At 40.4% G+C, this 21,624-nt stretch overlaps 1 protein-coding gene across 1 annotated transcript in view; it reads left to right on the forward strand.

Moving 5' to 3' along the window:
• SH3RF3 (SH3 domain containing ring finger 3) overlaps positions 1-18,370 on the forward strand; it is a 351,630-nt gene extending 333,260 nt beyond the window's left edge. The window contains 2 exon segments of the mRNA XM_049781320.1: positions 14,887-15,221; positions 18,048-18,370. Coding sequence (XP_049637277.1) covers positions 14,887-15,221; positions 18,048-18,216 — 504 coding nt within the window. The 3' untranslated portion in view covers positions 18,217-18,370.
• Positions 18,371-21,624: the final 3,254 nt, after the last annotated feature.

Here is a 21,624-nt window from a genome sequence, read left to right on the forward strand (position 1 = left end):
CTCACCTCTTTTTTCTTCTTCCTCTTCTTTTTTATTCTTTTTCCTTCCTCTTCTTCATCCTCTTCTTACTCTCCTCCTCTTCTCACACTTCCTCCAAATCATCTTAATATTCTCTTCTGGGTCTCTGGAACTCCATTGATTCCTATGTTGTTTCTGTTGAGTTTATCAAAGACTTCAATTTTCATCTGTTCACATTTTTGAGTAGTTTATTCATTGTCTGATCATTTGCTTTAAGGTTCTTTTCCAATCTCTTCTACTGTATTGAGTTGTTCTGCATCTCATCCTCTGGTTCAGTGACCTCGTCCTCAGCTGCTGTTCCTTCGTTGGAGAGGCTTTTCATTGAGGTTTTCATTTCATCTATCAAGTTTTTTAGACCTCTTATTTCTGTTTCAAGTTTTATCATTATGGTCTGTTCATCTCGATCTATGCTTGCTTTGAGTTCTTTGAGCATCCTCCATATTAAGACTCTAAACTCCTTATCTGAGAGGCTAACAAAGTGGTTGGTACTTTACAGGTCATCTTCGTTCTCTATGTGTGGTGTTGTCCTGCATTGTTTCCCCATTGCAACACTTGTATAGTGGTTTTTACTATGTGCTGTACTGGGGTTCATGGGGAAGATGTGCGTGGCTGCCTAGTTGAAGCAGAGTGGCAGCTCCTCTTGCTCCACCTTATTGGGTGGGGCCCTTACCGGGTTTGGGCCCTGGAGATTGTGTTCAATGGCATCTTCTTGGCTGTCTCATGCAGAAAAGCAGGTATGGCCACGTTTTTTAAAGTAGACAAATCAAGGCTTTAAAAGGGCTTGAACAACATGGACATTGTAGTCAGAAGAGTCAGAGAGAGAGAGAGAGAGAGAGAGAGAGAGATAAATTCTTCCTAAACGTTCACCAAGTTTTCAAGGAGGTGTTTCTATATGAAGCCTATAGGTACAAATGAAAAGAATGCATGGCCTATGAAGAAATGACTCTTCTTTCCTCTCAGCTTCCCATATAAAGGTCCTCAGAATAACTCCCAGGGGGTTTCTGAGAAAAGTCTTTTATTTCCTTTTCCTTATCCCTTTGAGTTCTTTATCCTTATTGTTTTCTGTGCCACTCACTCTCAATAGCAGAGCTGCCATAATTCCCAGGGTGACTTGTTCCATGCACTAATCACTCTACCCTATATCTTTAGGCAGAAGTCAGCTCCAAGCTGTCTACTTAGCTTAGGACAAGCAGCATCCTCCACCTCCTTTCCTCTCAAAGCAAATCCATGCAAAGTGACAGCCAGACACTTTATTTTCAAGACCTACTCCAAGTTTATAAGCTGCTGCCAACTTATTAAAACCAAACTTGAAGAGGAATGAGATGCTAAGAGAAAGCTCTGTAGCAGGTCCTTAGTTGCATAACCTCACATTATATGAGGGACAGAGATTGACTCAGAAGAGTAACTATTGCTCCTGACTTGTCCACAAAGGCTCATATATCCTCTGGAAAGAAGAAAACAGGCTTCGTAGATCCACTGTACAGTATATATTCTCAGTAGCATTGAAACTTGGTGTCTTGTATCCATCACTGATGGGACTTGCAGCCAGGGACTTGTATTGAGATCCTCCTGTGTAATCATCTCAGATCCATGGGAAATAGATCTTCCATCAACTCTTGTGCTCTCAGTTTGCTGATGACTTCTAATAGTTTGTGCCCAATTGTAATTTTAAAGTCCCTACAGGAGAAGAGAGAGCTATTCTCCAAAGCATGGGTGGAATGTCTTCTTTGGCATTCAGACAAGTGAAAAGGGAAAAGCATAAGCCTGTCCTGAGGAAGTCCCAGTTTTCAACCCAAAGATTGATGTATTTATGTCTTTCATCAGCAAACTTGACTTCATTTTTTTTTTTTTTGGTTTTTCGGGCCACACCCATTCTATGCTCAGGGGTTACTCCTGGCTAAGTGCTCAGAAATTGCTCCTGGCTTGGGGGGACCATATGGGACTCCGGGGGATCGAACCGTGGTCCTTCCTTGGCTAGCGCTTGCAAGGCGCCACCTCGCCGGCCCCAGCAAACTTGACTTTAAAACAAGCGTTTTAATGTACTTATATTTGGGGGTTAAGATCTTGGGCAGAGCATTCTCAGGCAAATATTTCCCACCATGTCTGGAGCCTCAGTTGAATGATCTTGAAGACTGTGGTTTGATAGTTGGAACAAAACTCATTTGAAGGCTTGTGGATTTTTGATAGTTAAGTGATGCTGATGGTTCTCTGGTTGCTAGAACATCAACCAAAACAGGGCCTGCTACTATGTTTGCATGTGGTAAGCTTGGTTTTGCTCACATTCCTGGAGCGCATTCCTGGAGTGTGTATGTCACATTTGTGACCTGACATTTCTACTATATTATTAGTAGAAGTTTTAACATAGTCACCCTCCACATGGGGAGGTGTCACAAAGGAGAGAAAATTTCTGATTGTTTATTAAGGGACATTACAAATTCCCTGTGTAAGGAGGATGAGTGAGATGAAAGATAATATTGTGGCCATGTTTGTAATATTCAGCTTGCCACATATCCAAGTTGTTTATTTTATTTGTTTTTGGTTTGGGGGCCACATATGGAGATGTTCAGGACTACTCGTTGCTCTGCTATCATGGATTATTACTGGTAGGGATCAGGGAATTATTTGGTGCCAAGAAACGAATCCAGTTGACCATGTTCAAAACAAGTGCCCTACCCACTATTGTTAGTGTTGTAGCTCTCCCAGGGTCCATTTTTGCTGTGACCTCTCACTATTTCCTTAAGTCTAGTTTAAAGTTTTTTTGGTGAGCTGGGAGAATCTCTAAGGTGCTCGAGGCTTACATTTGGCTCTGCATTAAAAATTACTCCTGGTAGAGATAACAATATGAAGTAACAGACATCAAATCTAGTCTTGTAGCCTGCAAAGCAAGTAACTTACCAGCCTCCAGAAACATTTGTCTGGTAAATGTTCCTTCCACCAGTTTAGTATTTTTTCCAGTTTAGTATTATTTCATTAATTGAAGTGCAAACATTCATTATTGTGTTCTGTAATCTCTGAGAAGTCTTTCTTTTCTGTTTCTGCTGATATCATAGGCAGCTTCCCAGGTTCTAAGCAACCACCTACCATACTTCACCACCCCTTAAACTCTGGTGCTCATTTTTCCAATTAAACCATTCATTTGTCAGTATTAGGAAGGGAGGCATGAACCATGTAGAAAACCTGTTGAAGGCCTTATATCCACACCCCCTAACTTTGCAACGACACAGGAAATTCACAGACTTCTATGACCATTTGTGGGCCAATGATCAAGACCTTGGACTTGCTGATCTCAGATCCTTCTCATTTGAACACTAACCAAACACATGTTGTGGTAGCAGATCTCCTTATACCTCTTTTTGTTTGTTTCTTTTGTTTTTTTGTTTTGTTTTTGGGCCACACCTGGTGGCACTCTTCACTATGCATTCAGAAATAGCTCCTAGCAGGCACGAGGAACCATATTGGATGCCGGGATTTGAACCACTTTCGGTCCTGAGTTGGCCACTTGCAAGGCAAATGCCCTACCACTGTGCTATCTCTCTGGTCCTCCTGATAACTCTTACTTTCTCCCCATAGCTTAATACTCATGTGTTCACTCAGGCATTCTTATCATTACTGTCTGTTAGAAGCTGTGGTTTCAGCCCTGGTGAATGCCATTGTCTTAAAAAGACTACATCCTGGTGCTTTTCTTTTTTCTGATTGTTGATACTTTATTTTATAACACAGTGAAAAGCAAGGATGCTGGTGCTTTTCTTTTTTCTGATTGTTGATACTTTATTTTATAACACAGTGAAAAGCAAGGATGTGGAGACACTCAGGTATCATTTAAAATAACACGGTCATTCTGGCACAGGAATATATTTTGGCTTTATATCCTTAATAGCACATTCGTTTTCAAATCACTGAGAATACTGATGTGAGGGAAGAGCAGAAAAATGTGCATGCCATAGGTACCAGAGCTTGTATCCATTATTTCGCTGTACCCACAATTGTTTTTGGTAGATACTGTAAGCCACACTTTAACCATGAGGAAACAGATTCAGAATTTATATCATTTGTTCAGGGCACACGGCTGGTGAACATGGAAGCAGGTTTGGACTCTAGGCAATTCAGTCCCTTTCCTTAGCCTTGTTGCCACATTACCTCATTCCCTTCAATGCCCAGTTCTAGTTTTTCAGGTCAAACACAAACCTCCTGGACCCATTGCCATGTATGCACCCATATGCCTCTACTTACTTGTGAGTATCTATGCCTGTCTCCTTAGTCTTCTCTACCACAGGTTGCCACTAGGACCTTTGTGACATACCCAGTGTTCCATGGCCTCACTGGTATGCTGTGTGAAGTAATATCAGTATGCATCAGCTATAGAATGTTATCATAAAACTGACCACTGAGCTCTGATCCAATAGGTTGAGTATCATCATGGAGTATGAGCCCAGGCTAGACCTGTGGCCAACATGTGAACAGACCCATTTTGCCCTTAAGAAGGTATAGTATGACTAAGAGAAAAGGGAATTGTGACAAAACAGGGAAGATGTTAGCACTGAAGTTCTTTGACTTGAATCACTTGGGAAGTGACTCTGAAGCTTATCAAAACATGCTAAATTAGGTGTCAGAATGGTAGCCAATATCTGTCACAAATATTTACTGTGGCAGAGGCTATTTTTGGGGAAAAGGTGCCAAATATGCTAGAGAATGAATCAGCATGCTCTATACCACAGATTCAAAGCAGGGAGAAATGTGGCATTTCTCCTGAGCAGGTGGGGAAAGGTTCATGTTACTAGGGTAGCATATTTTAGAGGGCCTTATCTCTGACATCTTGGCCCAACCTCTCTATTTACTGTCTCTGAGAAGGAACCAGGATTGAGGGAAAGACTTTTGGAAAGGGCAAAAACCTGCAGAAATGAAAGTTAAGAGCACTAGAAGAGACCTGAAGAGAATGGTTAGGAAAAATATACTTTAGTGACCGGACCGGAGAGATAGCATGGAGGCAGGCATTAGCCTTGCATGCTGAAGGATGGTGGTTCAAATCCCAGCATACCATATGATCCCCTGAGCCTACCAGGAGCAATTTCTGAGGGCAGAGCCAGGAGTAATGCCTGAGTGTTGCCAGGTGTGATCCAAAGACCAATATCTATCTATCTATCTATCTATCTATCTATCTATCTATCTATCTATCTATCTATCATCTATTTACCTACTTTAAAAAATTAAGTATATGTTCAGTTATGGCATCCACCAGCCCAAGTAGCATGGAATGCCTACCAATTCCTGTTTTGGATGGTAGATACAAGTACTATCATATGGATGCCAGTCTGGGGTTAAGCTAAAATTTGAACTACCAGTTACCTTTTGTAAACCTGCTGCCCTTTCTTCTTGCCACTCACTTCATTCATAGCATTACTCAATCATTACAGAGATAGGTTCTCTCTAACTGAATTTGTACACAGGAGTCCACTATAAGAGACATGGACATTTGTGAGTAGTTTTATTTATTTTTCTTAAAACAATGCCAAGATAAAGCTGCAGATTAAGGACATAAAGCTTATTTGATATTTTGGGGCTAGAAATATTTCCACCACAGAAGGGAAAATTGAAGAAGTAACACCAGGTCAAAGCTTCAGGCAAGAGATATTGACAAGTGAAGAGAATGACAAAGTTTAGGAGCCCTTGCATCCAAACTGAAATAAAGGGCACAGTGCTGGCAAAAGAGAATTCAACAGCAGTTTATAAAGGTAAGGAGGAAACCATTCTGTAGTGTTAGAATGTCCTAGAAAAGGGAACATATCAATATGAGATTATACAAAAAAGACCAGGGCACCGGAGATGTCAGATATAGGATGAAGATGGGCTCAGCTGAGGTCTTGTTCTCAAATTCTAGTGGAACCATACTGACACAATGCTTATATTTGTTATTCTTAAAGAGAGCTTGAAAAAAGCACTTGACACTTTCAACCAAGCAAACATGAAAAACATGTTAGAAAAACATGAATAAATAGCAGGTTAATTGTGCCTTGCTTCTTGGCAACATTCCTGCCATTAGTTTAAATTCTATTGTGCTTCTTCCAGTGGGAGCTTTTGAGACTGTAGTCTTCAGTTATTGGTCAGACTGGAGAATTTGGGGGATTTGGAGAATATTCTATCATTTTATTTTAGCCACTTAACATGCTAGAGGCTTCCAGTATGTAGCAGGTATTGTGTATTCCTTGTCACTCTTATTTTCATCACCCTTTACTTCTGACTAACAAAATATGTAGAATTTCTCTGATCCTGGTCTGTGCTACCAAAAAAGGAATGCTGGCTGAGAGCCAAAACATGTGTGCAGGGTTTTAATACGGTACCCTAAATCTAAGAACCTAGATGTGTGTTTGTCTATATCCCCAGGGAAAGATACATTTTTTAATCCACTGTGTTATTTTCCTGCAGTACCTGAGATAACTGTAAACATCATTCTGTGTAACATTTCTGTGCCTATCTGTGGAATGACTTAAGCAAATAGAGAACCTGCAGTTTATTGAATGTTGTACTTGTAATATGTTCTTTGCCTTAGAGAGTTTTGACAAATCAGTAGAGTAGTAGTATACTGAGTTCTGAATTAAAACCCAAGTTGCTTAGCTTTCTAGCCAGACACTGTGTTCAGTGTCTCAATATTTTGTTAATGGGGTTGTTTTTTGTGTGCTTTTTTGTTGTTGTTTTATATATTGTTTGAATTTACATTGATTTACAACACTATACATTTTAGACTACAGCATCACACCTGAACTACATATATATGCCATAGGACACTCACCACAAGAAGTCTCATTACCATTCACCACTGCCCCATTGGCCTCCTCTATCTATTCCACCACCTACCCTTCTCTAGAAGCCAAGTTCTATTGTCATAATTTTAGGGACTGCTTCTGTGTGTGTGTTTGCTTAGCATAATTACCTCAAATTCCTTCCATGTATTTGAAAATAACAGTATTTTACCTTTTTATAACAGTAAGGGCTCATACTTAAACCATGTTATTGGGGTTCAAAGTCACTCATAAAGGTAGTGTTCTTTCGATGTTCTTTCTATATTCAAGATCTTTCATGTTAAAGAGAGGTTCTTTCAATGGTAAAGATCAAACTGAAGGCTCCCCCAAACTCAGCACATGGTGCATTATTTGAACTAGCTCCCCTTATCTCCTTTTTTGTATATGTATGACTGAATAGTTGTTTTATATTTATCACACATAGGGCAGTTCCAAGTGAGTTTTCAGAAAACAGTTTCAAAACACACACACACACACACACACACACACACACACACACACACACATATATATACATATATATATATAATTATATAGCTCATTTTCATTGAGGAAATGTCTACAGCAGATAAGTTACTTGTTCAGAAGCAATAAACCAACACCATTTCCTGGTTCCATATGTCCCAAAAGCTGTTGTTATGTAGCTCTACATCTCTTTTTTTTTAAGTGTCCACTGCCAGCAGAGATGAGTTATGGCTGCATAGGGGCAGCCTGTTGCCCAGCAGTGCAAGCCCAACAGCCTGTGCTCAGGCAAGTCATGCAGCATTGCTATGACTAGTGGTCTATGAAGACTATTGGTGCTACCCTCAGTGGTGTTCAGGGAATCACACAGTACAAAGGTTCAAACTTAGGGCCTCATACATACTATGTCTGTGATCTACCACTGAGAGAGTCATCTCTCTGACCCCTGTAACCTCCATATAAATATTTCCTGTATATGAACTTGGATCACCACTTAAACTCTTACCAGATCAGCTCCTGAGTGTGCTTCCTTTGAGACAAACCACATACATGGTCATTCCTGTGCTCGACTTCAAAAGGAATGATAGTCAACTCCTACTTTTTCTTCCGGACCCATAGTTTCCTTGTCAGTGCCCAGCACAGTTCCATTGTCAGAAGGATGCTTGATGGAATTTCAGCCACATGGAGTTTTTTAGAAGAGTAAGAAAGGCAGCATGATATTGCAAGCATCTTTATCATACCAACCAGATTCCAAATAATTGCTGTATATTTATATTATTTTTATTATCTCTCACCTACTTTTACAGAAACTTTTCTGAAAAAAAAAAATCCCAGTTGTACCTTTACTCACATCAAAATGTCATCAGGGCATGACTTTTAATGATTCTTTCAAACTCTGAGGACTGTTTCTTACTGCAAAATTCCCATCGGTTGAGGATGAGGAAGTTCTATTCACCTCAGGTTTTCATTTTTAGTTTTTCATTCATGCCAGATTCTAGGGACTCAGGTTCTCAACAGTGTTCTTTACACAACTGAACTTTTCATAGACTTGTTGGATTCCTGTAGCCTATGGCACTAGTTACATAATTTCCCTGCCTACCTGAAGAGCAGTTGATTAACATTTGACCATCCCACGCTAAAAAAAGTTTGCTTCTTTATATTGAGTATTATGTCTGCAAAAATATTGATGTCATTCCACATGTTCCTCACAGATGAGAATTCACTAAGGCATGGTATGAAATTAAAACTGGAAACAAAAAGGACATATAGCCATGCAGACATGAACAGGTTCTGTAACTGTCTCTCAGTCATACAGTTCAGGGCACATGATTCCCTCTTGTTCAACTGACAGAGACTGGTTGTGCCTCCCATTTATATTCCTGTGATGTCATGAGCTGACTCCACTCCAACAGAATCACTGCTGTAAGCCCATGCTGCATCCTGATGGCCTCCTCTAAGCTCCTAACTCCTCCTCACTTCTCCCCTCTATGGCCTCCACATTGCCTCCAGCACTCCTCACAACTCTTCTTCATTCTACCAAGGGGACTTAAGGCTCATTGGTGTGTCTTTTAGGACCATGGCTATGTGCCTGCCTCTCATGTCTCTAAGCACCACCACCTTCTCCCATTTAAATCACCCTGCATATTTCTCATTGTATCCAGATCACCCTGACTCTCTAGACTATGCAAGTTGCCCACATTCTATATTCTTCCTTTACTATAAGCAAATCATAAAAACCTTTCTCATTTATTAAATAAATACCATTGTAGTTATCAACAGATTAAATTATTTCTCATTGGGATGTTTCTTTTAAAAATAAGAAAAACTCTTTGCACGATAAAGTGTCTGACAAAATTAAAATACTATCACAACAACCCTGATTTTATCTGCTACCTGTGAGGCCTGTGGTATAAATCTGGAGAAATGTCTCTTTCCTCACTGCATGGAAGTGCCAGCTCATTGATATGAACCTATGTGACCTCTCTTTCACAGGTCTCTATTCATGCCAGTATCGTTTTATGCATCCAGCAGAGTGAAAATGTTAGACTAACACTGAGAACAGCATGCCTTCATTCACATGTAAATTTTTTCCAGAGTATGGAAATTCTAGACTGTAGTTCACACCATGCTCTTATGTTGGCCTTGCAACTGTTGCAGATTGAAGTTTTCCTAGATTGACAAATCCAGGCTACTCACATCATGTCCTGCAAATTCACATCATGTCTTCATATGGCTGAATGTGCCTAATCAATCATTTTAAATATTGCCATAAACAAATAGTAGAGGGTAAATCTGTATTATATGCTGCTGCAGCCATGTTCTTTAACAGCTGAGTAAGGGAGACATCCCAAGAAAAGCATAGCATTGGTATGTCTCATCTACAGGTTTCTTTCAGTGTAATGAAGTGAATTGTTTTCTGGAAAGTTATAATGTCACATTTTGTAAATTAAATTCTATTCCCTTATAATATCAGGAACAATTTTCCATAATTTCTAATTGACTTTCAACTGCAATGCTTCTTAATTTAAGCTTTAAATTTATATTGCCTTATGCCAGATTTTTATACTAATATCTCTAATACAATAAGAAAATTACTATTTTGTCATTAATATGATTTTTACAGTTTTCTATAAAAATTGATAGCATGAAACAGCTCTTTCTAATTTTAAACAAGTTGCAATTATTTTAGAGTAGGACATTACTTTATTTCAGAGTGTGTCTAGAGGTGTGTGTACTTATATGTACAAGAGTTTTTTCTTAATGTGATTGATAAGTTCTCTAATTTGATTTTTTTTATTTTAGCTCTTGAGGAGACTTGCAAACCAACAGAGGTGAATTTTAGGAGTCAGAATTCAGGACTATATCTTGAGAGCTAGAGTTCAGTCTGGCCTCAGCTTTTGCCTACAGCCTTGCCAATGACTCTTCCTGCAGCCTTGCTCATGCCTTTTGTCTGGAGCTTTGCTCATGCCAGGCCTGGTCTGGCCTACATTGCTTGCTGAATTCCTGTTTGTCTCTCAGCCCTAATTCCTAGAAGTGTAACCAGGGAGGCAGCTCTAAACCACTGATGAGAGGTAGCAGCCAGACTGTGCCAATACAAAAGCACAATCTTAAAGTCCCTGAGTGGTCTAGTCTGTAGCACTTAGTTATGATATTTAGCAAGTTTACTCCTTTGTTTATCTTCCCACTTGATATCTTCTTCTAGATTTGCATCATTGTCTTAGTTTTCTGAAATCACTTATTTCTCATAGATTGTCATTAGCTTCTATTTGATCACATCCTGGATTCTGTGCCATATTCACTTCTTTTAGTTCCATTTCAGACCTACTGAGTCAGAAACTTTGAAGGGGTTGTGCAAAATTTACATTTTGCCAAATTTCTTGGTTGATTCTTTATACCCAGAGTTAGAGAACTAAGACCATCTCCTCTTCACCTGGGTCCATATGTGAGAGTTAACTATGATAATAAAGTCGATTTTCATAATTTAACAAAAAAGTATGGGGAATTAAATAGATCTTAGTGACTTTGCAACATTTTTTAAATAGCTAAATACATTACAGAACACAATAAAGTTTTCTTTGATACATTAGTTCAACAAGACTTTATATGTTTGACATCATCACAACTCCTAGTGCTTGGCATTGACACTGTTTCAGACTATTCTTATGTTCCTATATGGCATTTTGCCATCCATAACAGGAAAGGAAGTGAGATCATAGAAGTGGATGAGATCATAGAGGATCATAGAAGCACATAGAGCAAGGACTGAACCCCTGGATAGCTATAGTCCTGTCCCTCATTTGAGAGAAAAGGAACAGAGATGAGTGATCTTCCTCTGCAGAGCATAAATACATCCCCTGAGGTGAGGAATTCCCACCGTTCTGACTGGGGTAGCAAGAAAGGCAGAAATGTCTGGTTCTGGATATGCAGAGATTCAGTGAGGTGGAAAATAGGCCATTTGTAGAAAAGAGAAAATGAGCCCGAGACAAAGACTACAGATTTCTGGCCAAAAGGATGTATAGGAGGTTGGTGACCCCAAAACATAAACCAGTTCACAAATTCTCCACATCCCATCAGATACATAATATTTCTAATTTAGTCCTGATCCCCAGAGAAATCTCCACAAATTCTTAAAATACACTTTCAGCCTTTATCATTCCTTGCGTCAACCCCAGAATATCCATAGATAGTCCTAAAATAAGTCACAGAGCCTTTCTGTAATAATCTCATTATTTCTGGTGAGTATATTCATACCTTCATTGAAGAATATGACACTGGCTTTGGGAGAGACTACAACTAACATTGTTGTTTTATATTACAGCGAATTTTCCCATGCACATGTACCACCAAATTCCACAGCAGTTTGTAATCAGAGACATTCTGGGCATTACCAGAATTCTGTTATTTACAAGAAACATATTGAAGAGAATTTTCTATTCATATCAGTGTTTGCCAAGCTAAAGGAAATGAGCTATTACATTTAATTACCAAGAACTGAGGTAGGGAAATTATCTATCACATTTTCAAATATCCAAAGCAGAGCTCAACTCTGTGCTCTGAAGATAGGTAGGTTTACCTGCTGTCTGTCATGGAATTACCCTCCCCACCCCGAAAATGGGCCTGTGCCAAGATCTTCTGGGCTATGGTGGTGCCCTGTATTTATTTGTTGGTTGAATCTGCTCTCTGCTGATGAGGCGCACAGGAACTCCAGAGGGGACCACAAAGTGCTCATGCTGGCTAAGCACACTTGACTTACTGATTGCTGCTGTGTTCTAGATACAGTATGCTGCCCTGATGATATTGCAGGGGACCAAACAAACACAGTAACTGCCCCAATGCTCCTGATTTTCAGAAGATCCTAGGAGAGAATGTAATGTAACCTAGCCCTTCTTTGTAGTCAGGGAAGAACAGGAGGTGTACAGGGAAAGGTAGATTGAAGATTATGCTGGAAGGTAGTAGAGGCTGGGATGTGGGTGTGGGATTTTGTGAACAGATGAAAGGAGAAGCCATTGGCAATTATACCTCATCCTGTGCAGTGGCATACCACCACGCATGCTCTGCCCTTCATTGTATCAGGATTGTAAACTGTCCTCATCAGTCAGGCACTCTTCCAGCAGCCAACTCCTTTTTCATTTTAGGTTCTCAATCTCTTTTTTTTTTTTTTTTTACTATTCTTTTAATTTAAGCACCATGGTTACAAACAAGTTGCACTGTGAAGGTGGGTGTGCATTTTACAGCCAGCTTTTCTAAATGAGGCTCTCCAGAGCCTTCAAGTGAGACCAGTCTCTAAATTAGCTTTTGACACCCCCTGGTGGTTAGATTACTTCAGCTCTCTTTAAAAAAAAAATGTTCCTTTAAAAAATGTCTCCTTTAAAAAAAATCTTATGTTTTCAGTGCTGTTTTGAATATATTGTTATACCATTCTCCCCTCATAATTATAGCAAAATACAAGACTGATCACTATTACTTCCATTTATTATCTTATTTCTTCCACTGTTTATTTCTTTCCTTTATCTTACTCTTCTTTAAACTACAGTCAAGGGTGATCTAGCATTCACCCTTAAGTACATAGCATTGCATTCCCTCATCCAATTAATCTATATACCACATAAAAATAATATCATCCTGTGTTTGTTTTCTTCTGACTTACTTCACTCAACACAACATATTTGAGTTCCAAAAAGGTTATGGCAAATTAGTTTATTTCATTGTTCCTTACAGCTGCATAAATATGCCATTGTGACTATATGCCACATTTTCAAAATACATTCAGCTATTGTTGGACACCTGGGTTGAATCTATATATAACGCACATCAGTGAATTCCTGTTGAGGTGACAAGTGGGGCAGGGATTTGGGTAGGAATAGAGTATGGGAACACTAATACAGAGAAGTTGACCTTGGGGGTGAAATTGATGTTGAAATATTAAATGCTTAAAATTCAACTATCAGTAACTGAATTATGAACTGTGTGAATTTTTGTTTTAAATAAAAATATTTTTTAAATGTTCCCCAAACACAGCTTTCTTAGAGATGTTCAAGTTGAGCCAATGCTTTGGTTCACTTCCCTACCAGGCAGATAAGGAATAAGGGAAACTGAAGCTCTGCTGAGTCCTACATTCAAAGTTAATCTTGTTGTATATCACCAATCCAGTGGCTTTAATCTCAGACCTCTGAACATTGCCACTATTTGTTATTGTATCCTTATAAATCTTCTAACTTTCCATAAAAATTAGAAAACAACTAAATCCAGTAAAGTCATGGAAATGTCCAAGTTTTGTTATAAAATTAACATTGTGTGTACATAATTTCTTTTTCACATACACATCACTTACATACTATAACATTTGTATGTATATATGGCCTTATTGGATACCTGGGGATTAAGCCTGTGCTGGTTATGCTAACTGATGTAATAACTCTCCAGCCCCACAGTTCTTTTTTTCCACACCTGAAATTTTCTCCAAACAGCAGTAGCAATAACCACTGTGCTTCCATGTAATCACGATTTGGAGGATAAGCTGCTCACTTACAAAGTCATAAATTTTAGAATAGATTGTAGATATCAAAATTAGTCCCAATTATCCAAAGGCCATGCCAGGGATACCAAGGTGCTCATTTGGATTGGAACAACTTCTCCAGATGGCTGAGCCTACACAGCCTAAGATGAAACAGAGAAGGTTCATCAGATGGAGACCTTGTGTCAGGCTTCCAACTATGGGGAGCCATTTTCAGTGAGCAATGGGACTGTCTACCATAGCTAAAAATAAGTATGAGCTTGGAACAGTGCAAACATGTCCTAGGAGTGCGAATGAGCCACCTGAGACAGACCTTATGTTTTTAAGAGCAGACCTTCCTGGCAGTTTTCATACCCTTTTAAGTGAAGAATATAATGGCTCTCTCTTAATGTAGGCTCACCACCTACTTTCATCAGATAGTTCCAGCAGGGGAATTGGGGTATGAGAGATGTCTCTCTCCTCAAATCTGGGACAACTACTTCTGCACTGACCTGTAAATGACTCTAATAAGGACTACATGCAATAGCATAATATATGTACAAAAGACACACTTCCAATTTCCTGGGTAGTACCATCATTTGGTGCAAAAGAAAGTCTTCAGGCTGTATTACATAAAGCTGTACTGGGGATACATGAGCTTTGTGTCAAAATAGCCCAAGGCTGGGAATTAAACTCATCCTATTTTTAAATTAAGCATCCTAATAGAGAAGAACAAACTACTGCTGGATGAGAAGAAATTAAATTTAGTTAAAAGATTCTGACACCACAAATGAAGTTTTAAATCTGGGGTATGATATGGTGATGGTGAGAGGAGACTTGTAGTGACCACCTCACCCCAATTCCTAGCAACCACTTCTGAGGGATGCCCTTGCTGTCTTGCTCCAGAACTCCTGGATCTATTGATAACATTTCTGCCAGGTGTGGGGAAAGAAGTAAAATAGGAATTAGGAAAGTTGTTAGATTTTTATTTTGTCTTTTAACAAACTTTAAGGATTATGTTTAAAGTTTCCAAGTAGGATCAACTTTTACCTTCCTAACAAATAGCAATGGCATTTAGAAACATTAACCCATTGGTTTATATCTTGTGTGTCTCTCCAGAAAGAGAAGAAGAGTGGGCTATTGAAACTACTGGCTGGGGCATCAGCTAAGAAGAAATCACGCTCCCCACCTTCCATCTCTCCCATTCATGACCCCCATCTGGCTGTGGATGTCTCTCTCCAAGGTGCAGCAGGGCCAGAAATATCATCACTATCCATTTATGGAAGAGCAGGATCTTGTCCCATCGAAAGCGAGATGCAGGGAGCCATGGGGCTGGAACCTCTGCACAGAAAGGCTGGCTCCTTGGATCTGAATTTCTCTTCATCTCCTATCAGGCAAGCACCTCTATCCATGGCTGCCATCTGCCCTGATCCCAAACCACTGCCCAGGGAAAGGTGAGGAGGAGAATGGACCTAAGGTCTGGGGCTACATCTGGAAAGTGGGGACAATGGAGATTCTCTGAGGATACTATTAATAACACATTTTTCCTGACCTTAGATGGTGAGTCTATGATAACATAAGTTAGAGAATGAAGTGAAGCTTTGGGTTTGAAAATATGTAATACACGGGGACATAGATGAAAGAGGAAGAGCTCCAGTTAAACAAAAAATACTGCTAAAAACAAACAAACAAACAAAAACTGAAACAATGTGGTAGTGACAGAACATATATGCCTGTGGCCTGCAGTTGACTGAGTCTTGGAGGCCTACAACCCTTCCCAGTGTCCCTGTGCCTGTGTGTCTAGCCATGTCACTAGCTTGACTCAGTGCTTTCTGATATCTTAGAGTTTTTCACATTATACTAACATTGACTTCTGGGGTGTATAATCAAGATATTGGATTAAACCATACAAAATTGCTGGTATCTCTTGGTTTTTAAGTCCAAATCAGCAATCTCATAGTTGAGTGTAGCAGTTTCCAGATCAGGAAACTAGATCCAATTAGGTGACATATCCACTGAGGCCTCCAGTTAGGCAAAATTGGAGGTAGATGATTTCCCATGTGTGGATGTATGTGAGTTACTTATCCTTTAAGAACTCAAGTGAGGACTCTGAAGCACTGTGTAGAAAAGAAACATGAATAAGTGTTACAACAGGTATGTGCTTTCTCTTAGAATTTTCACTATTAAATCATGCATAGGGGTGCAGTTTTCCAGAGTAAACAATACTAGGATTCTTTCCATCTGCTCTCCTGCCTGTCACTTGAGAAAGCCACACAGTCCTACACATCTGCTAACCCCAGCACTAAGCTATAAGGGCTTATGGAGAGTCCAGAGGTTAGCAAGACACCTCTCCATTAAAGGCAAAGTGACAGACATTGCAAGATGCACTGTCCTAGGAGCCTAGTCTTTGCTACTGAATTCTGTCTTTGAGTAGAGAGCAGTCATGAACAAGTCTGCACAGTAGTGTGATATGGCAAAGAAACTCTGTATGAACTAAGAGATTTAGATTTTATACTATTTCCTTGTGTCAAAAATAATTTTTTCACTTGATTTATTTTTCAACTCTTCAAAAATATAACCATCTCAGGACACATCCATTAACCCCATGTCATCTGTCAACACCCGGTCTAAATGAATTTATAATAGGGCAAGAGGAGGGACCTTACATATAAACCTGCAAGTATGCAACTTCTGATAGTAAAAATGTAAAACATATTTATAGCTGCATGGAGAATAATATCTAGCCTTTATTAAGTGTCTGTGTAAGGTCATTTCAAAACAAAACAACTGATCTAGTTCTGACCATACCATTTAGAGCTTTGTTGAGTTTAGCATTTACTGATAGTTTTCTAACTGACTTCTATATATCACCTCACTGACACTCTCTAGGAGCCCTTTGAAGTTTATTGTGCCTACTCTGTGGACTGAGGTGTGATAAAGCATTAAATAACTTGGATAAGTTTGCATAAGTAGTGAGCAGTAGTCTGAGAACCAGGTTGAGTCTGGGCTTTGAATTGCCACATTTTAGGGGTACATGCCCAGCAACTATCCCATTTATCATCCAGCCCCTAAGAAGTTTAGATAGTCTTGATTTGCATGCAAGGATTTACCTAGACTCAGGGATCTCAAACTCAATTTATCTGGGGGCCACAGGAGGCAAAGTCAGGGTGATCCTTGAGTGCAAAGTTAGTAGTAAGCCTTGAACATTGGGGGGTGTGACCCAAACAACTAAAACAAAACAAAACAAAAAAAGATTCCTCTAAGGCAGGGCCACAAAATGTTGTACGGAGGGCCACAAACGGCCCGAGGGTCACGAGTTTGAGACCCCTGAAGATGCTTCCAGATCTGCCAGAGTTAATTACCATCATGAGTCTATCCCTGGCATTTCCCACCCAAGAGTAGTAAGACCTGATACCATGAAATGCTTTCCTAGTTTTCCCCTCAGAGATTGACTATATTAAGACCACATACATCACCCCATGCATGTTCACTTACTCCAAACATTTCATAGAAATACACACCACACATACACATAATTCACACGTCATTTGCATATAAGATACAAATGCAAACACAAGGATGGGGGTAAATGAAAACACAAGGATGGGGATAAGCTCAATAGGCTGAGCTCCTGAATACTTTACATAGAGGAGGCTCAGGTTTAATCCCTGGCACCACATACTTCAAGCACTGAGGAAGAAGTATTGCTCTCCAAGCACTACCTGGTCACCCTGTGCTGTGTATTCTGGGATATGACAAAAGAGCAGGCTTTTTCCCAGGCCCAGAATATTCCCAGCTCAGATCTCTCTTCCTGATGGGCCTCTGAGATGTATGCTAGGCTCAAGCCCTGTGGCAAATAAAGAAGCCCTAGTATTCAGCAGCAAAGGCACCAACACACTCACCTCTGCACAGATTTGATATAGTAACTGTAGAGATTGAGAGGCTAAAGGAATGAACTCAGGTTCAGTATGAAAATCGGCTCTCACGCAGCCAGCTGAGGCATTGAAACCATAATGTCTTGTGATTTGGAAAGCATTTGCAAAAAAAAGACCCACCAGCACTATTCAAAGCACCTTCACACAGCACACAGGACAATTATTTGAGGGTGCCAGCTTGCCTGTACTTAGAACCAGCACTTCAGGAGAATTGGACAATAGTCCCAGAGGGTAGGATAAGGAGGCAGCCCCAAATCACTCAGAAGTTTACATCCAAGGGGAGAGATGTGCCTCTGGCCTGCAGGCCTGTGGGTCAGTGAACTCACTGTGCTGTTTTCCCTCCAGGTACCGCGTGGTGGTCTCCTACCCACCCCAAAGCGAGGCAGAAATCGAGCTGAAGGAAGGGGACATAGTATTTGTGCACAAGAAGAGAGAAGACGGCTGGTACAAGGGGACCCTGCAGCGAACTGGTCGCACAGGCCTTTTCCCGGGCAGCTTTGTAGAGAGCTTCTGACGCATGCTCCACACACCCACTGCCCAGACAAGGGCCTCCTGGGAAGCCCCCAAGTCAGGGACCAGGCACTGGCCTCATCACAGGTCTAGATGAGGAAAGAGCTCCAGGGTGTGAAAGTCATACCTTTGCCTCAAAGCTAATTGAGAACTTGCCCCAGGGCTGCTCTCCAATAAAATGCCTCCCGCTGTGGCAACTAAAGAAGCATCCTTGGGACAGGAAGAAGCTGGTGCCTCTTGAATTTGCTTTGACCTGCTGTGACTGACCTGCAGGCCAATCTGCACAGGTAGACTTTGCAGATGGACTGTGGGCTTGGGATGGGGCATGGCCAAAGAATTCAAAGAATGGCCTATACTTGATCATGCCCCCCACCCTTCCCCATCATCTCTATATACCTCAGTCACCCACCAGCTAGTTTCTGTCTGCAAGGGTGTCCCTGGTGGAGGATCTTCTGCAGGCCCTGGAATCCTAGACAAATCATGGCAGTGATATGGGCCCGAGAAGCCCCTGCTGGGCATTGTTTTCCATCAGTATTATCAGCACCACTGTGTTCTGCCACACTGTCTCTTCACATGGCTTATTTCTTACATCTTTTTAATGTAAAGCTGTAGACTTTCTATATTTCTAATAGGTCCTACATTACCTATTTTTCATACATCTGGTGCTGCCTTTTTGTAAAACTCGTAATGACTTGGTTGAGCTTGAACTTGAAAAACTGTCTGAAGAGGCATCAAACAGGCAGACATTTTATATTTGCCATGAGTGCATTTTTGGAGAATCCAGACAGCCTCTGTGCTCAGCACTAATGTGCTGCCACCACTGAGTGGTGATAGGGACAAAATCCTATGGTCAGAGGGCACTTAGCAAAAGCCACTTTCTGTAAACCCTGACCAAAGACCCTGGCTCTGTCTAGACAGTGATCATCATTAATAGAATGTTTCAAGGAAAGACCACTAAAACTGCCTGTTTTTGTAGCAGTAAAAAAGCACATGAATGTGGAACCCAGCCCAGGCAAGTGACTGTCCCAATGTTACATTTAGAGAGAATGACTACAATTAGCATTTTCAAAATAAAATGTTTTCCTCTGGAAATGTACAGTTCCTAGCCAGTTGCAATTTACTACTTTGTTAAGGCTTTGGTTTTTAATAAATATTCCCTCCCCTGGCAAGCTTGTTCTATAGACAGAAATCCCAGAACAGGGGTAGAAGAAGGGCTGAGAGGATAGGACAATTAGGGAGAGTAGGGGAGGGCTCTGATAATAGGTCTTTCTTGAGGTAAGATTCTCCAGAATTTTTCCTGAGTGTCATAGTGGGCTCCCCACAGCAGCAGCTGACTATAGGAGCCCATTGTGATGCAGTCCTACATATCTTTAGGAGCATTACCTCAGAAAAACACTCTAGCATCTCAGAGTCCCAGAGCAGGCAAGATCTCACTCTGAATTTTTTCCAAACCAATCATGTTTTATTTAACTCAGCTAAATAAACTCTTCTTGTAACATAGCCTTGCCTGGTTGTTAGGAATGCCATGAAACCAGGGCATCCAAGCCTCTGCTGGCATGATGCCTCCAAGTTTACTCCAATGTTTCTCTTTTGGAATGTGCTTTGACTATTTTCTGCTGCCTGGGGTTACCACAATGGCAGGCTGATATCTAGAGAAAAGATTTTTTTTCTTCTTCTCTAGAACACAATAGATTTAACATGATTTAAAAAACTGTTTTCAAAAAAAATTGTTTTCAAAATCTAATAAAAATTATTCTAGTGGCTACCCACTTGCCCTGGGTCATCAAATTAGTTGCTTATTGTACTGATTTATGGTTTAAAACCATGCCATCATAGAACAGCACTAGCACATTTGCCTTGTGTGCAGCTGACCTGGGATGGACTCAGGTTTGATCTTCAGCTTTCATATGGTCCCCCCAAGCCTGCCAAGAGTGACCCTGAAGCGCCTCTTGGTATGGACCAAAAACCAATAAATAAGTAAATAAATAAATAAACCATGTTATCACCAAAAACTTGCATATATTAACAGACTGAGTGAGATATATTTTCCATCAAAACCAGAACCAAATGAAATTTCTCAGAGAATAAAGAAAAAAATTTTTGTTTCAAAAAAAAGCAGTTACCAAGCAACAGTATAGACTAATTTAGATCTGCTTTCCTTTTACCACCCGCCCACCTAAGTAAGTAGGAATTTCTGACCAAACTAAGTGGCATGGTGCAGTATCCTCCAGCAATGCCAACCAAGAGGTGAGAGTTAGGAAGAGCATACACACCCAACAGAGAGCTGCAACAGGCAGACAGATGTCTAGGCCAGGCCTCACCTCAGCTGGCCATTGGCAAACTAAGGGATAAATAGTGGGATTACCTTGGGATAGAATGATGCTACAAACCCAGCCAGTCCCAAAGCCTCACTCTAATGGGGCTCCTAGAAAAGAGAAGAATTGAGTGACCATAGGCTCACAGCTGAAATTTTCTAAAACAGATCCATCAGCCTTCATGGCCATTTAACCCATTGATTAGCAAGAGAAGAATTAGACCCTCTTCAGATTATCTTTCTTTAAAGGATAAACTCATTTTGAATACCAAGATGAAACACCATGCATAAAACTCTTATGTCCTATACTGGTCCAGTGACTTGTATGTTTTGGTTGTCCAATGGTGTTTGGTAGCCAACGTGACTTTAAGGAGCTGGTAAAGTTCACAGCTACATTTGAGTGAAGTCTGTGGACAGATGATGAGGCAGGAATGCTTCAGTCACAGATTGGGGAGGGAGAAGCTGGCAGCTTTGCCATGTGACAGTCAGGCACTAGTTTCCCGTAAAAGCTCAAAGGAGTAGCTGGGGAATTTTTGTATTTTGCACAGTTTATACCATGTACACACACACACTCACACATGCACACAAACATATATGTGCTTGTTATACACAAATGTCAGTGTGTGACTTTGGAAGAATTGACAGTGATGACACATTATGATGCCTGTGTTTCTGAGTCTAAATAAAAATGAATATGAATGATGTTGTACTTCATTGGGGTTACCAGCAAGGTAAGGCCACAGCTGAAAGAGTGGAAACACCTGTGGGGAAGAACAGGTATATGTATATGTATATGTATATATATATATATATAGCACTTATACAGTTATATTTCATCCCATAATCCCCTGGCTGGCAGCCTGCTTTATACACCTAACATTTCAGAACATGAACATCCATCAAGGTGGGGGGGACTGTGCAACCTGGTCATGCCAGTCATCCATGACCAGCACATGCTGGGCACTAAGAATCTTGATGCATGTTGATCAAGAGTGGATCTCTACTCCTTTCCAGAAACTTCTCTGCCAAGGAGGAGAGGTGATTTTATTCACCTCCCTTTCATATCAGTACTTACCTGCCTGATCCTCACCTTTCAAG

The sequence above is a fragment of the Suncus etruscus genome, chromosome 9 (assembly GCF_024139225.1).
Source record: "Suncus etruscus isolate mSunEtr1 chromosome 9, mSunEtr1.pri.cur, whole genome shotgun sequence".
Classification (NCBI taxonomy): domain Eukaryota; kingdom Metazoa; phylum Chordata; class Mammalia; order Eulipotyphla; family Soricidae; genus Suncus; species Suncus etruscus.